Source organism: Macrotis lagotis, chromosome 5 (assembly GCF_037893015.1).
Source record: "Macrotis lagotis isolate mMagLag1 chromosome 5, bilby.v1.9.chrom.fasta, whole genome shotgun sequence".
NCBI classification, from domain to species: Eukaryota; Metazoa; Chordata; class Mammalia; order Peramelemorphia; family Peramelidae; genus Macrotis; species Macrotis lagotis.
Genome location: NC_133662.1, coordinates 132,810,582 through 132,826,950, shown reverse-complemented (window position 1 = coordinate 132,826,950; position 16,369 = coordinate 132,810,582). Strand labels below are relative to the sequence as shown.

General features: G+C 36.2%; 1 protein-coding gene across 8 annotated transcripts in view; it reads right to left on the bottom strand.

The window, feature by feature from the left end:
* The window catches only part of NCOA7 (nuclear receptor coactivator 7), a 187,683-nt gene that overhangs the window by 12,494 nt on the left and 158,820 nt on the right, over positions 1-16,369 (bottom strand). For 7 of the 8 annotated variants that reach the window (XM_074187512.1, XM_074187511.1, XM_074187515.1 and 4 more), the window contains 2 exons: positions 14,649-14,817; positions 4,603-4,750 (listed from right to left, as the gene is read on the bottom strand). In XM_074187512.1, coding sequence (XP_074043613.1) covers positions 4,603-4,750; positions 14,649-14,817 — 317 coding nt within the window. Of the gene's footprint in view, positions 1-2,599; positions 4,572-4,602; positions 4,751-14,648; positions 14,818-16,369 lie in introns of those variants that run through there. The other variant, XM_074187518.1, reaches the window with a different exon arrangement.

Sequence of the window (16,369 nt, the reverse complement as noted above, 5' to 3'; positions counted from 1 at the left end):
AAGTTATATAATTTCCTTCCCTACTCCCCCCTCCCTTCAGTAGCAAACAGGTGAATGAATATTATACATACACATTGATCTTTTTTTCCCCCCAGTGAGGCTTTAGCTAGACTTTTTGGAGGGTAACTTATTCTCTTTTGGGTTTTTCATCTGAGTGTCACTTAAACCAAGGTATTTCTTCATAATATTCAGTTTTCCTTGGTTTGCTTTTCTTATTTACCTCAGTATCCATGTTTGTTTAACATTCGTTTTTTAAAAAAAATTTAGTTTCAAATTCCTTCCCTACTTTATGTCTCTCTTCCCTCCCTGAGAAAGCAAGCAATTTGATATTGATTATACATGTGAGGTCATGCAAAATATAGTTCTATATTGAGCTTCCCCTTTTCATAGGACTCTATGACCCTCTTCTGTTCCACCTGAGATCCTTCCCATCCGGATATTGGCTACAGCAGCTGCTCTAAAGTCTGGTTTCCACCACAGATTTTAGGGACTAGTGGGGTTAGATTTTGCCTAGGACTTTTCTCCTGTATAGGCTTGAACCATTAGGGTCTAAGTGGACTAGCTTCCCACATCCCAAGGCTGCTCTTTCTGACTGGGTTCTTATAGCCATAGTTTAGAAAAGATTCAGACTGGGTTGAATTTGGGCAGGGAATGCTGGATGCATTCTCTGTGATCTACCCTTGATTTGCTTGAACTCCTGAACTTGTCTGTCCAAGGATCTCTGAAAGTTTGCAAGAATCCCTTCTGAGCATTCCAAGTTAGGTTGGGGGGGGGTCCTAAAGTTATTTTTTTTCTTATCGCCTATGTGGCTGGTGCATCAAATCCTTATGAAGTCACTGGGGGACAGCTCAGATTCTTTAAATCTTTAAATTCTTTAAATCCTGGCACACCTCCATCTCTCTTCTTTGTCTTTCTCTCAATCTCTCTGTCTCTTTGTCTCTGTCTGTTTTTGACTGATGACTATCTCAAATGGCCAAGGATAGATTCTTGGGGAACAATTACATTAAGGGCCTAAGAAAAGGATGAAGAGTCATGTAAGAGGTAATTATGGAGAACCAACAGTAAGTAAAAAAAGAACAGAGTCTATAGAAGTAAATAAGGATAAAGAGAGTAAAACTTTATGAGGTCCCAATTGAAGTTGAATATAATAAATTTGGGGATGAACTTGATCTAATTTCATAACTTTCTCCAGCAAACACTCAATAATCCTAGACCAAGAACAAAGACATTGTATGATTGAAGATTACCAAAAGGTGAAAATTCGTAGGACAAGGGATTCTAGGATAGTAAACACTGAAAAATTAAAGTAGCAGACCACCACAATGCAGATGATACTAAAAATATTAGATTTTTTGAGTCAGAGGAATTGTTTTCAACCAAGCCTGGCCTCTTGCTACTTAAAAGATTTTGAAGAAATCTTTTAAGTTTTCTGGGTCATTGATTCCTTATTTGTAAAATAAGAGGGTTGGAGTGGATGACCTTATAGTTCTTTTCCTGTTCTAAATTAGAATTCTATTGTCTTGTCTCACTCAAGGTTATTGATGGTTTCTGTTAAGCAAACCAAAATAAGTAATTTGCCTGTGTTTTTTTTTGACCTGGAAACTGATTATACAAGTGATGGGGAAGGTAGCAACAAAAATTTCCGCTAAGATGTCAAACAGTTGAAAATTCGATTTGTATAGTTCAAAATCAAGAGATCAGTTACTTTTCTTCTAAATTGAGAAATGTTTTTTAATGGCATCTTGTATTTTGTAAATGGATTTAATATATAAGATCACAGGAGGAATTTTGAGATCATTTAGTACAACCCTTAAACTATATAGATGAGGAAACAAATCTAGAGAGGTTAAGTGCCTCAACATCACCTCAGTATTACCTCAATAATACAAAAATAGTAAGTGTTCACTTTAATTCAAAATTCATTTTTTCCTTAAAAAGTTAGGTCAAAACCCTTTTTTCCTTAAAAGTGATAAGTGTATTGTTAGGAAACAAAAATACCTTAATAATATAAAGATCTTCAAATTTGCCAGGAAAACCAAAACTTCAAAAACTTAAGAGGTAAGATGTAAACGCACATACTATTAAATTCTCAAATGCACAGAAATAGCTACCATGCCCACTGATTTAAATATTTCACACCAGAATATAAATCAAGAAACTAGTTCCTCTTAAGTTAAATTTTCTGATAAAGGGAACTTAAAAACATAAAAAAACACTCAAAGTCAAGCATTTTAATTACATCAGATGAAGTAACTAGTTCCTCTTAAATTGTATTTCCTAATGAAGGAAATTTAAAAACAAATAAAACCCTCAAAGTTAAATATTATATGAAGTACCCCATCCCGGGTTAGGACTATAATGGCCACAAGTATAGTGATCAGGTCACAGAATGAAATACATACTATACTTAAGTTTCAATGTATTCCTTATTTTCGAAGAGGAGCAAAAAGTACAATTTGCTAAAGGAAATAAAATACTGTGTCACAATGAATTCCAAAAGTCAAGATCTTTTAAGGGAAATAAGCTTGGAAAGAGATGTATTCCATCACAGTTAGCTCCTTGGGGATTCAGAAACAATGGAGGGCATAATCTGACCTACCTTCACAAAAGGTTCCTGGTCAGGTCTGGCACAGTATATGATCTGAATGTCCAAGGCCATTTGTTTTAGTCTCATCGTCAGGTCGTGAGGGTTGCTGACTCTCACAGCTTCTCTCTCCTTCTGGAGGGCAAAGACTTTCCTTGTCTCCACAAGGCAGTCAGCAGCCCAGAGAGGTTACTGCTAGCTTAGTGCCTGCTGCTAGCAGAGAGGCTGCTTCTAGCCCAGTGACTGCTGCTACAAACCACTTCTGCTCTATCTAGTTTCCTGCATGAGTAAGTTTCTATTTCCCTTAGGATAGGGTTCACCGTTCTACAGGAACACACCCAAATTAGGATAGAGAGTAAACACACACATTTCCTGCTAGATATAGGCCCAAGGCTATAAAATGAGCTTTTACCTTTCAAATTTAATTTTCTAATTGAGGTTAACAAAACTTCATTGTTTTAATATCTACTCCTCACCCTCTTCCCTTTCTGGTGCTTTTCTCCCTAACAATTCTAAAGCTCACCTGAATTGTTTTACCCCAGATTTTGGATGCTTTCCTGACTCTGATAGAGGTAGTTGCTGCACTGAGAAAAATGTATTACCTTGGAGTCAAAAGAGTGAATGAGTGACAACAGGCAAGTCATTAACCTAGGGTCCTATTACTTCTTTCTACCTAACACTACATGAAAGAATCTTTCGAGAGCAAGATGAAGAGTTTAAAGCATGGGTCTGTTCCATTGAATAGGGATCTTTAAATGGCTGAGTGCATAAGAAGCAGAATAATTGTGTGTGCTTTTGATAACATGCTTCATCTTGTAAGGAATTTACAACTGAAAGGAAAATGGAGCATTTGATTTCTGAGAAGATGATGTAAGTAGGACTTTCTTCTGGCAGGCAGCCTGGCAAGGTGAGATTAACCCCAAATTGTAATGTAGTTGTTCTCAGGTGACTATGGGACTTTTAATTATTATCCAATAGTAAATATAATACCAATCTGAGTGTTTCTATTGTGTCTCAAAGATTACAAGGCACTTTGCTCACAGCAGTCCTTTGAGGTGGGCAGGGGGGCCTTGCTCTGTAGTAATGAAGGCATCTTGTAGTGCTAAGTTATGTCTGTTATGTGCTTGAGATTATGGTAGAGCTCCTGGATCATCTTTAGCTTATTCATTGGCAAGAATTAGGAGAACTACATAGGTAATACAAAGGGTTCAGGGCTAGGCTTGGAGTTAAGAAGACCAGAGCAGGCAATCCTCCCACAGACATATGCTAGTGGTATGATCATTTAATCTTTCTCAGTTTTTCTCTTTGATTAAATGAAGGAGTTGAAGTCACTGGTCACAAAGACTCTTTCCAGCTCTAAGACTGATCTAGTGATTGGATGGATAAAAGAATATGTACCTGTAGTAGACTCAAGATTGGTGAGATCACTTGGATTGCAAATTTGCTCACCAGATAAATGAAACTTGAAAAATAACCAAGGTACTTAAAAAGAGATGAGCACATTCCTTATTTGCTTTAGGAAGATCTAATAGGTCTATGGATCATAAACATAAGCAAGAAACCTGAACATCTGATATCACTGATAGCAATGATCAGAAATGAAGGAACAGGAAATATTTCTTGACTGCTAGACATTACAATAGATTAGATGCAAAGGAAAATCACTCTTAAGCATTAAAGAAATAGAAGAAGTAAGTTGTAAAGTTCAGGTTAATTCAATTCAATCAATAACCAATTAGCTTAAATTATAAAGCAACCTCTAGTAGTTAAGTTTGAGAGAGTTCTTATACTTTCTATGCTAAAAAGTAGCAAATGATTCCTTTAGTTTCCTTTTATTCAACTAAAAACTAAACCTATAAATGCATATGAATGCATGTGCATATATATAAATAGTTATATGTATGCACATGGTGTAAATATGCATGCATGTATTGCTCCTAGGAAGATGCTGGCTACAGAAATCTGTTTGGTTTTCTGCTTTTTCTATGACAATTGTCAGAGTTGTGGTGTGCACTCACCTCCCAGCTCTTAGTTGTTGGCTCACTGAAAAAGTTATCAACCATATTCAGTTCCTCCTTTTCTACCACGACAAACCCTTGTTCTTTGGCATCTTTTCCATAAACTTCTGGTGAGCACTGAACAAAGAAAGTATACAAATGATCTACCCTGAAAAACATAAAGGAAAGGTACATAGTTTATAACCAGATATTTAAAGAAATACAAATTTTGATGTCCTGCACTATGTTATTTTTCTGCTGGTCAAATCTGTTTTGCCAAATGGGAAATGAATTATCAACTGTGCAAGTTATCTATGTCTGAAAATTTGCTAAAAACAGGGCATAATGACAGAAATCAGCAGAGATGATGCCCTGCTTGAAACTGTTGTATCTAGTAGGTTACTGCTGCAAGAGAGTGGCATCATTCATAAACCCTTGAAGGAAAAACTAAGGGGCCATATAATAAAAAGCTGCAATCTATTAATTCTTCACACTAAATGTAGCAATGTTTTCTGTGAAAGTGAGAAGTATGATCTGAGCAAAGGAACAAAGAGCTCATACTCAGATGAAAGACTTTCTGTGGGTCAAGTATAATTTTCATAAAATATTTTTGATGAAGAAATAAGAATGAATAACATTAGAAATTTTATTACAACCATAAGAAAGGCACTGGCTTCACTGAGAAATAAATTTAACACTTCTTGCTTCTAATTTTCTAAATTAAGTTTATATTTTAGTTGACAAAAATCTATTTTTCCCCTTTTTTTCCCCTTTTTTTCCACTGAAAAGAAAGAAAAACAACTTTGCAGAATCAAGCAAAGTAAAACTAATTCCCACATTGGTCATATCAAAAAACTATTCTTCATTCTGTGCTCTGATATCACCACCTCTATTTTTTTAGGTTCTTGCAAGGCAATGGGGTTAAGTGGCTTGCCCAAGGCCACACAGCTAGGTAATTATTAAGTGTCTGAGGCTTCATTTGAACCCAGGTACTCCTGACTCCAGTGCTGGTGCTTTATCCACTGCGCCATCTAGCTGCCCCCCATCACCTCTCTTGTCCTCAGAAAATAGGTAACATGAATTATCCTTGGTCTTCTGGAGTGATGGTTGGTTCGTAAATTGATCAGGGTCCTAAAGCATTTCAAAAATGTCTGTCTTTATAATGTATTGTATAAATCAATCTCTTTAGGTCTTGCTTTTTTAAGTGATGGAGTACATTATAGTTATGAACACTTTATTAAGTTTTAATCAGTTCATACTAGGGACAGGTGATGTTTAAATTCACTGTAATCTTTTTACAAAGAAGGCATTATGAAGAATATCCATGAAGAGGACAGGAGGGAGGGGAAGAGAGTGGTAGTGGTAGTACCATCTCCCTCAAAGTCTAAGTTTTAAAAGACTGAGAGGATTCAACACCAGAACACCAGCTTCTGACCACAACTGTCAGTAGTATTCATACTATCTCCTAATGTAAATTTAATGTCTTCTAAAATTATTGAGTTTCACTTTCAATAAAATACAGAGTGTGATCATAACCAAAAATAATTAGCCCATAAGTGAAGAATCTAAGAAAGCTAGTTTTCCCTTCTACAAATACACCAGGCTTCTGACCTGGAGGTCAGAAGTCTGCTCTGGCCACAGTTGGTGCTACTAAAGATTTTTTTTTTGTCACTTGAGAGTTTATTTAACACAAATAATGTGCAAAGATTTTTTACTAATTTTCTTCACTCCCCAGTCTAGCATTTGGATTGGTGATCTGAATGACTAGCTGAGCTGCTCTGTCAACAATGATTCTTTGAGGAAACATCGTGCAAAATATCAGCACACTAAGTTTTATTGTATAACAGGAGTGCACCAAAAACCTTCCTGAATCTGCCTGGTAACATGCTCCATTTTCTTATTGCCTCCATAACTAATATTGGGTATCAAGATCTGACACTTGAATGGTCTTTACACTCTGTTGTCAATGCCCTTGCTTTATACCACTTTCTCTTGATCTTGGCATAGCCATTTACCTGGAGTTGATGAACTTTTTAGTCCTCCTGACAATTTTTAGGCTTCATTAGAGATCTGAGGGCAGACATAATGCCAGCAAAGAGATAGCAGTCACTCATGAGAAGCACCAGGGGAAAGAGACAGAGAAGGAAAGTCCTAAAGGATTCTTATCATTCTTTTTGCCTGAACCTAACATTGGCTATCACAGGTGTAGAAAGGCAAAAACCAGGGATTAAGGGGGAAGGAAGAGAAAGAAGTCTTTAATAGCACTGCCTTGGTAGTGCCCATTCTTAACAGAAGCTACAAAGGAGTATATATCGTGGTTTCTCATCCCTGTAAATAGACTACTTTGGAAGAAACATCTATTATCTTTCCCAAACAATTGATAGAGGTATCAGTTTTATGCTAGTGTGTATTACCTTTTCATATGTTCAAAGACACAAATTCATGTCCAAGCAACCTTAGGCATATAGGATCATCACTCTCTACAGCTAAAATGAAAGATCTTAAAGACCAATAGTTCAAATCATCCATTTTATAGATGAGGAAACAAGGACACAGGGAGGTTATATTTTTGTCCAAGGTTACAAAGCCGCAAGTCATACCAGTGTGGCTAAAGTAATACTGGTGGGAAACACTGAGTACCATTGGCAGACTGAGGCAAAGCCAATGAAGGAAGAACCAGAGCAGGCAAATATAAAGAAAGGTGGAAGGAGAAGGGGAAAAGGGAAGAGAAATGGCAAAATCCACGTAGTCAAGTACTAATGGAGGCTTCAGGTGCCACTCCTGGTTCTAGTGTGTAATAAACTTAAGAATATAATCTCCATGTACATGTATATAATCTCCATATACATGTACAACCTATATTGGTTTGCTTTCTGTCAGAGGGAAGGGGGAGGAAAAAATGTAAAACTCAAAATCTTGAAAAAAAAAGACTGATAAAACTATTGTTGTATGTGATTGGAAAAACAAAATATTAAAAAAATAAGAGTATCACAAATCCTTTGTAAAGATCAGTTAATGGGACTTGGTGGTGGGATAGTAAATGATGAATTTCTAAAGGGAATTAAGGGAGATGGAAAAATCAGAAAAGGACATTCTGAGGTAGGCAATACAGAAGTGAGAATTTATATGGTAAATATAGTAAACTCCTAGATTTTCCTAAGGAGAATGCTGTAACATAACTGGTCTTGGTATGAAAGTTTATTTCTAAAGGCAGAAAGAGTATCTCCCCCCAAAAAACCAAACTCCCCCTAAAACTGAACATTACAATTCAATTAATAGCAGGGTTATTGACTTTAAAGTCATGCATCTGGCTGAAGAGGGTAAAGAATCTATTTCCTCTCCTATCCCACCAATCCTTCTCAATATTTCAGGGTAGTGATGGAACATTTTTTATTTTATTTCAGATGTATATTTCTTGCACTTGCATTTTTTTTGTCACCTGGATTTCCTTAGCAGTTGGGTTAAGCTACAGAATGCTGTCGGGCCCATGATCTCATTCTATGATCTAACAGGTGTTGTTTCCCACTCCGGTCAGTAGATGGCCTAAGAGTCTTAAATTTAATCAGTCTAAGCAAACCTCACATTTACCTCTGGATTCTAGGGCAACTTATTTTCTTTAGTAGATTAGTTTGGATGACTCACATTATTCCCCCACCCACCCCTGAACCCCCGCTCCCTTGCTATTAGTCTTATAAGAAAGAAATAAAATCTTTTGGAATGTTGTCAGGAAGCAAGTATATACAGTCGTCTCATATTCTGGTACTTCATATTACATTACTAGGAATTTGTAGAAATACCTGTGGCCTATATTTCAGGGGGGAAACCAGAAAGGAATTATGTGTGAAACTATGGTTGGGTTCCTGAAAGAACATACCTCTGCTTCTCATCTCTGAGGAAAAGATTACAGCAAGAAAAATCACTTATATTTTTACAAAATTTTTAGATTTACAAAGTACTTTTCCCACAAAGACTCTGGAGAGAAGGCAATCCATTTATTATCTTCCAATAGAATGTAAACTCCTTAGGTCAGGGACCATCTTATTTTTGTCTTTATGCTGGTGGTTAAGAAGGACAGGAATCAGAGCTGGAAGTAGCTTTTTTCTTTTCTTTTCTTTCTTTTTTTTTGACCTGAGCAAAGTGGCACAAAATCTGCCTTATGAAGGGGCAAGTAAAATAATCTCAAATAAACTTTTCAAGGCTAATTAAGCTGGAGGTGTGGGAGAAATCCTAGTACATAGGTGGAAATTCTATGACACTGAGGCCATGGAGTGAGCATGGGGCAACAAGTCACTTGGGGTACAGCCAGGATGGTGCTGGTAAATATTTAACAAGTAACTCCAAAAAATAAATGTGCACAATACATTTTTAAGGTTAATCTGCAATAGTATCATTTTCCTATTACTTTCTTAAATCTTGAGTAGACAATTAACAAAAACAATGCACCGATTTGTAGCATTTTCAGATTTCTAATGTACAAAATACAGAGCTCCTTCCTTCACTGAGTCTGTTGTGGAGAAAAGCTGAATTCCCTTCTTTGACTATAGGAAATCTAGTTAGTTTGTCCTTTGTATTTCATGGTCAGGGACACTAGGAAAGTTTTAGGCAAGGGTGAAAATGACCTGGCCATTGGAGAGTCCATATGTTGATGATCTGAATACAAAGCAGCATTTTAAGGGGCGGCTAGGTGGCACAGTGGATAAAACACTAGTCCTGGAGTTAGGAGGACCTGAGTTCAAATTTGACCTCAGGCACTTAATAATACCTAGCTGTGTGGCCTTGGGCAAGCCACTTAACCCCATTACCTTGCTAAAAAAAAAAGAAGCATTTTATTTCTAAATTTGGTAACTAAACTGGCATTATCTTCTTTATTGGAAAGAACTTTAGATTTGAGAGTTTAAATTTTCACATACTAGCTATGATTTTGGGAAAGGCATTGAACTTTACTGAATCTCCAAATATAAAAATATCAGGATATGACCTTTATTACAGAATTAATTCTTATGGTACTCTTAAAAGTACCACAAGAACCTGATTTATTAGCCACAAAAATTACTTCAGATTTCTGGGCTGCTTAACAATTATGGCTATAAAATAAATAATTGACCACTCATTCAAGAAATTTCAGAATTAGTGTGGTCACCTTCATCTTTTGAAAGGCTTAAAAGATGGTGGAGGGGAAGGGGAAAATCTGTTATATGTTCCAAGAACTACAAAGTAGGTCACAATAGGAAGACATGATCTTTATATGGGTTACAAAAGTAAAATCATGATCTCTATTTGCCAGTAGTCACTAAGATTCAGGATAGAAAAGTGTGTTTCTACCTTACAGTTATAGCTTATCTATTTACTCAATTTGATGTCATTAATAACAATTTTGCAACTAAGTGGTCACTATGTACATTTGGGTCTTAGAGAACCAAAGGGGACTTTAGACATTGTTCATTTTCCACATGAGAAAACAGGTTCAGATAAGTTATGTGAATTGCATAAGACCTCAGATAATAAGTAGCAGAGTTAAAATCTGAATCACTGTCCTTTGGCTCCAAATATTGCACTCTTTCTGTGACACTACAGTGTACAAAGGTGATGAATAACAGTCTAAAGCAGTAACTGAGTTTATCAGCTAATACAAGGAAGAAAAGTGGCTAAATGATCCTATGTGGCATCTTTGCAAAAGTATGGCACCGTGGTAATATAATAATAATAATAATTTGTTTATTATTCATAATATTATAACCAACTAATTTGAATTAAATATTTATACATGGGTTAGCAAGTTCTATACCACCATTCTTACTTAAATTACTCCTTTAAAGGCTTAAAAAGCTAGAACATCCATTTAACTTTTCTGAGATTAAGACACTATAGATAATTGAACCAAAGGGTGGATGAACTGTAATGTCTAAACAGGAATTATTGCTTCTTTCAAAAAAAAGGAGAATTATTAGGGATAGAAAGAAATTCTCAAGGACTTCTTCATTAGTGCTAAGTGAGTGATACAGGATTATCTTCATCTTTGTGAATAAGCATACTATCTTAAAAATATGTGTTGCAGTGGATAGACAGATTTGGAGTCAGGAAGATATAAGTTGAAATTATACCTCAAGTACTGTTGGGTGTGTGGACCAGGCCAAGTCATTTAATGACTATTTGCCTCAGTTTCTTCTGTAGTGTAGTGATATTAATAACATCTACCCCTCAGAGTTGTGTCAAATGAAATAATTGCACTCTGCCTAAACTTGCACTTATATTTTTAGTTAAACTCTGGCCTCTTTGCAAATGAAGGCAAAATATAATTTACTGGAAACATAGATAATGAAATAGCACTGGGCCACCTAGCCGGCCCCCAACACATATTTAAATATCTTCCCTGGAGGCACCACTCAGTATACCCTTCCTTTCAGAGGGGAGTACCCTGTGCCTGACAAGTATCAGTACCTTTTGCTTAGCAAATAGCAAAGTCATTAACAAAAAACAGAAATCTTCAATATTGTCATAAATCATAGAGTTGAAGCTAAAAGATACCTCAGAGATCATCTGCTAACCCAGTGACCAAATTACTGAGAAGAAAACTTTTATTGAGAGATTCTGAAATTCCTGTAGGGGGAACTCTTTTTAGGGGACCCTCCTCATTTTATAGATCAGGAAATAGAGACCCAGACATGTTCCATGACTTGCTCAATATCTTCTAGGTAGTAAACGTTAGAGGGATTTGAACTCAAGTCCGTTGACTTTAAGTTTAGCAGTCTTTCTTCTGTCTCACATTAAGTGAAAGGTCACTTTCAAGAATCATATAATAGAGGCGGCTAGGTGGCGCAGTGGATAGAGCACTGGCCTTGGAGTCAGGAGTACCTGAGTTCGAATCCAGCCTCAGACACTTAATAATTACCTAGCTGTGTGGCCTTGGGCAAGGCACTTAACCCCATTATGTTGCAAAAAAAAAATCATATAATATTCCAAGCCAATTAAAAATTAGTTTGAGAAAGAAAACTGAATTTGTTTGGTTGCTTGATGACCAAAGATCATTAAGTTAACTGTGACTATAAAATGCACTAAGATGGAATTCCTCCAATGATACATTTTCTATAGGCCACAAATACCAACCCCCCCCCAAATCATATTCAGTATGAAAGATTTCCTGTTAACAAATTAAATTGTTGTAGTTACTGATATGGACCAAATCATATTGCTGGAATTATTTGGCAACTATTACGGTAAGTGACTTTCATAACATTGCATCATGCACACAGGCCCTAACCTGTAAAACAGATTTTACTTTAGATATTAATAAGTTGTTTAAAACCCTGAGTGCATATTTCATAGCAACAATTTCAAAAGGATGGCAAGGACCCCAGGTAACTTGCATAAATCCATTTTTAACCCTTGTAGCTGAATTAAAACCTATAATACAATAAAGAAGATTAATATTTATAAATTTTTATAGTGAGTTTCTTTGGCAAACCTCATTCCAAATTCCAGCTTTGAATGCGAAAACAGGGACACAACTCTCTTTTTTATATACATCATTTTTCCAGTCATGGTGGTTGAGTCAGAGTGACAGGGAACCAAATGGTAACACAGACAGGACTCTGCAGATTTTTTTTCGAGGGGTGTAGATGTGGGAGACAGAGTTCTGTTAGTAAATGCAAGAAAGACAACCAGAATGGACATCTATCTTATTTTACTGTGTTGGCTCTTTGACATATACTACAGGATGAAGAATATTAAAATAATTTACTCTTACTGAGTTCAAATCCAGCCTCAGATACTTACCAACTGTGTGACCCTGGGCAAATCAATTAACCTGTTTGCCTTAGTTTCTCATCTATGAAATGAGTTGGAAAAAGAATGGCAAACCACTCTAATATCTTTGCCAAGAAAATCCCAAATGGGGTGAAGAAGAGTCAGCTGTGACTGAAAATAACTGAACAAAAACAAATTTATCTTTTTTTAAAAAACCTCAAACAATTCATTCTATTTAGTTTAAAATGCATTTTTAAAATGATAAGTAGACTTGCTCACAAACTACTGGAGCAAAACAAGATCCAGTCTTATTTCATGGACATACTTCAGTACTACTTTAAAAATAAATCCTTCCTTAAAGTTATTCAGGACAAACTAAATGATTGCAGACAATATTGAAGTGAATCTGATCATGCATCTTATCTGTAGATCATTCTTCCTTAACACTAGACCTTTGACCTGGACTAAAATTTCAAAACCTTACTATATAAAAAGCCATTTTCTTTCCTTTCTAATAGCTTCTACTACAAAAATGACAAAATATTCCATGAGCTGATACAAAGTGATTGCAAGTTTATTTATTTTATTTTATTTTTTTAGGTTTTTGCAAGGCAGTGGGGTTAAGTGGCTTGCCCAAGACCACACAGCTAGGCAATTATTAAGTGTCTGAAGTTGGATTTGAACTCAGGTACTCCTGACTCCAGGGCTAGCACTATATCCACTGCACCACCTAGCCACCCCCTTGATTGCAAGTTTAAAGTTGAATTATGAATGATTTTGCTTTAGGCAGATAAATTCTATTTGTCTATGATGGCCTTTGAGATTCCTTAAGATTTTCAAAGGGTGATTCTATTAGTGAATTAAGATTGAGAGAAGGGAGAGAAGAGGTCTATGGAGCTGATGACTTGAAAAAGTACTTGCATAGTTCTACCTATCTAATCTGTCATCACTTTTTCTACCACATAAATGCAAGACAGAAAAATACTTTCAATTATTTAACCAACTTTAAGAAAACTTTCAATCTTGGAGTGTGGATACAGTGGATAGAGCATGAGATCTGGAGTCAGGAGGATCTGAGTTTAATTCCAATCTCAGATAATAACAAGTTGTGGGACCCTGGGCCAATAACTTAATAGCTATTACTTCAGGAAGAGAGGAAGGAAGGAAGGTTATGAATTGCCAGATTACCTCTTCTTTTTTTTAAGGTTTTTGCAAGGCAATAGGGTTAAGTGGCTTTCTCAAGGTCACACAGCTAGGTAACTATTAAGTGTCTGAGGCTGGATTTGAACTCAGGTACTCCTGACTCCAGAGCCGGTGCTCTATTCACTGCGCCACCTAGCTACCCCAGATTACTTCTTAAATATTGCCTCAAGATTTTCCTTTATGAGCTGTAATAGTCGAATGTTTCCTTACCCAGAAGTACACATATCTCCTACTTCTCATTTATAGAAACATACGATTTAAGTGTGGAAAGAACCTGTCTACAAGCAAGAGGGAAAACTGAAGCTAAAAGATAGGAAATGACTCCCTAAATTCTTACCTAGGGAGATATGGACCTAGATCTTTCCAAGATCATAAAACATTCTGAATAACTTGGACAATAGATGGAGACTTGGAAGGTACCCAAGACCCTGGATAAGACACTTGGTCACAGCTATGTAGGGAGCAAAACAGCAGAGCCATGATTTGGACAGATTCTTAGACTCTAAATTCAACACTTTGGAACCATCACATTTTTCTGAAATTAAACAAAAAAATTAAACAAAAAAAAGCTATGCAGGGAGCAATACAGTTAAAAATGACAAATGTGCAATGTTACACCCACAATAAACATTTTTACATTTGTTTTTAACAAATCATATTCTTAGAGAACTGTTATACTATATTACTATATTACTGGCAGAAACTGCTATTATAATTCCATCAAACCTGAAGTTTTTCTGCTGTATGTTTCAATCTCAATCAGGTTTAAAAGGAATTGTATTTATGTTGAACTAAAATGAAAAACTTTAACATAGATCAACTCAGTCTTTACAGAATGTCCTTTCAAATAAAATTTAATGAAAACAGAGAATTTTTCAGATCTTAGACAAGTCAGACTAGGGCCAGCTAGGTGGCGGAGTAGATAGAGCACTGGCCCTGGAGCCAGGAGAACCTGAATTCAAATCTGACCTCAGACAATAATTGCCTAGCTGTGTGACCTTGGGCAAGTTATTTAAACCCCATTGCTTAAATAAATAAAAATTTTTTTTAAAAAAAGAGTCAGACTAAAAACAAAATGGCTCCAAGGCATATTTCCAAATTTCGCATTGTTAGCAACTCACCTTTCACGAGGAACAGCAAACCAGTACTCAGGTTGCTTTCTTCTCTTGCCAAACTGTTGTACCATGGTCGTGCTATGAGTAGCAAAGGATTTTCTCATGGGTTTTCCCACTTTGATACACAGAAACATTGGTGGTGTCTTGCTTTTCTCCTCTTTTGATGGAAGCATATCTGAACCATGTTAAGCAAATATTTTAAAAATTCAAATACTCTAATGATATATGGTGACAAGGCAATTTTGTTACCTGAGTAAAATAACAAAATTTAATTAAGGAGTCAACAGATACTATTATAAGAATACAAGTGATTCACCTCTCAGACTGGCCAATATGACCTGAAAGGATAACAATCATTGTTGGAAGGGTTGTGGGAAATCTGGGACACTATTACATTGTTGGTGGAGCTGTGAACTCATCCAACCTTTTTGGAGAGAAATTTGGAACTACGCCCAAAAGGCAACAAAAATGTGCATACCCTTTGATCCAGCAATACCACTACTGGGTTTATACCCTGAAGAGATGATGAAAAGGGGTAAAAACATCAATTGTACAAAAATACTCAAAGCAGCCCAGTTTGTGGTAGCAAAGAATTGGAAGTCAAGTAAATGTCCTTCATTTGGGGAATGGCTTAGCAAACTGTGGTATATTTAAGTCATAGAACACTATTGTTCTATTAGAAACCAGGAGGGATGGGAATTCAGGGAAGCCTGGAGGGCTTTGCATGAACTGATGCTGAGTGAGATGAGCAGAACCAGAAAAACACTGTACACCCCCCTTAACAGCAACATGGGCATGATTATTAACCTTGATGGAAGCGCTTATTTCATCAGTGCAACAGGGACAATTTGGGGCTGTCTGCGATGGAGAATACCATCTGTATCCAGATAAAGAACCGTGGAGTCTGATCAGACCCTAAGATATCAGTTTTTTTCCCCTAAATTAAAGGGAATAGTCCTTGAACTTTGTTCAGACTCCACGGTTCTTCCTTAAGGATATAATTTCTCTCATCACACTCAATATGGATCAATGTACAACATGGAAACAATGTAATGACTGACAAATTGCTATCTGTGGGGGGTGGGGAGAGGGAAGTAAAATTGGGGAAAAATTGTAAAACTCAAAATAAATAAAATCTCTAATTAGAACTTCAAAAAAAGAGAAAGAATACAAGTGATTCTACCTCTTCTCAGCAAAGTTGCGACCTAAGAGAACTCTGAAGGATTTATGATAAACAGATTGAACAAACATTTTTGCCCCCACTTTATTTTTCTTGATGTTTCCCTTTTTCTTGAGGAGAATATGTTTACTTTTACAACGTAACTATTGTGGTAATTTTTTTCATGACTACACATTTTTAATCTATATCAAGTAACTTGCTTTCTCAATGAGAGGGAGTGGGGTGGGAAGAAAGGAGAGAATTTTGAAGTGAAGGTTTTGGAAGTGAATGTTGAAACTTGTTTTTGTATGTAACTGGAGGAAAATAAAATAAAGATAAAAGAATACAAGTCATTCCCCAGTTGGTAAATGGTCAAAGGATACGAACAGTTAGTTCTCACATGAAGATACTAAAGCTATCTATAGTCATATGAAAAAATGCTCTAAATCCTTGTTCTTTTGTTTTTTTGCAAGGCAAATGGGGTTAAGTGGCTTGCCCAAGGAGACACAGCTAGGTAATTATTAAGTGTTTGAGACCGGATTTGAACCCAGGTACTCCTGACTCCAGG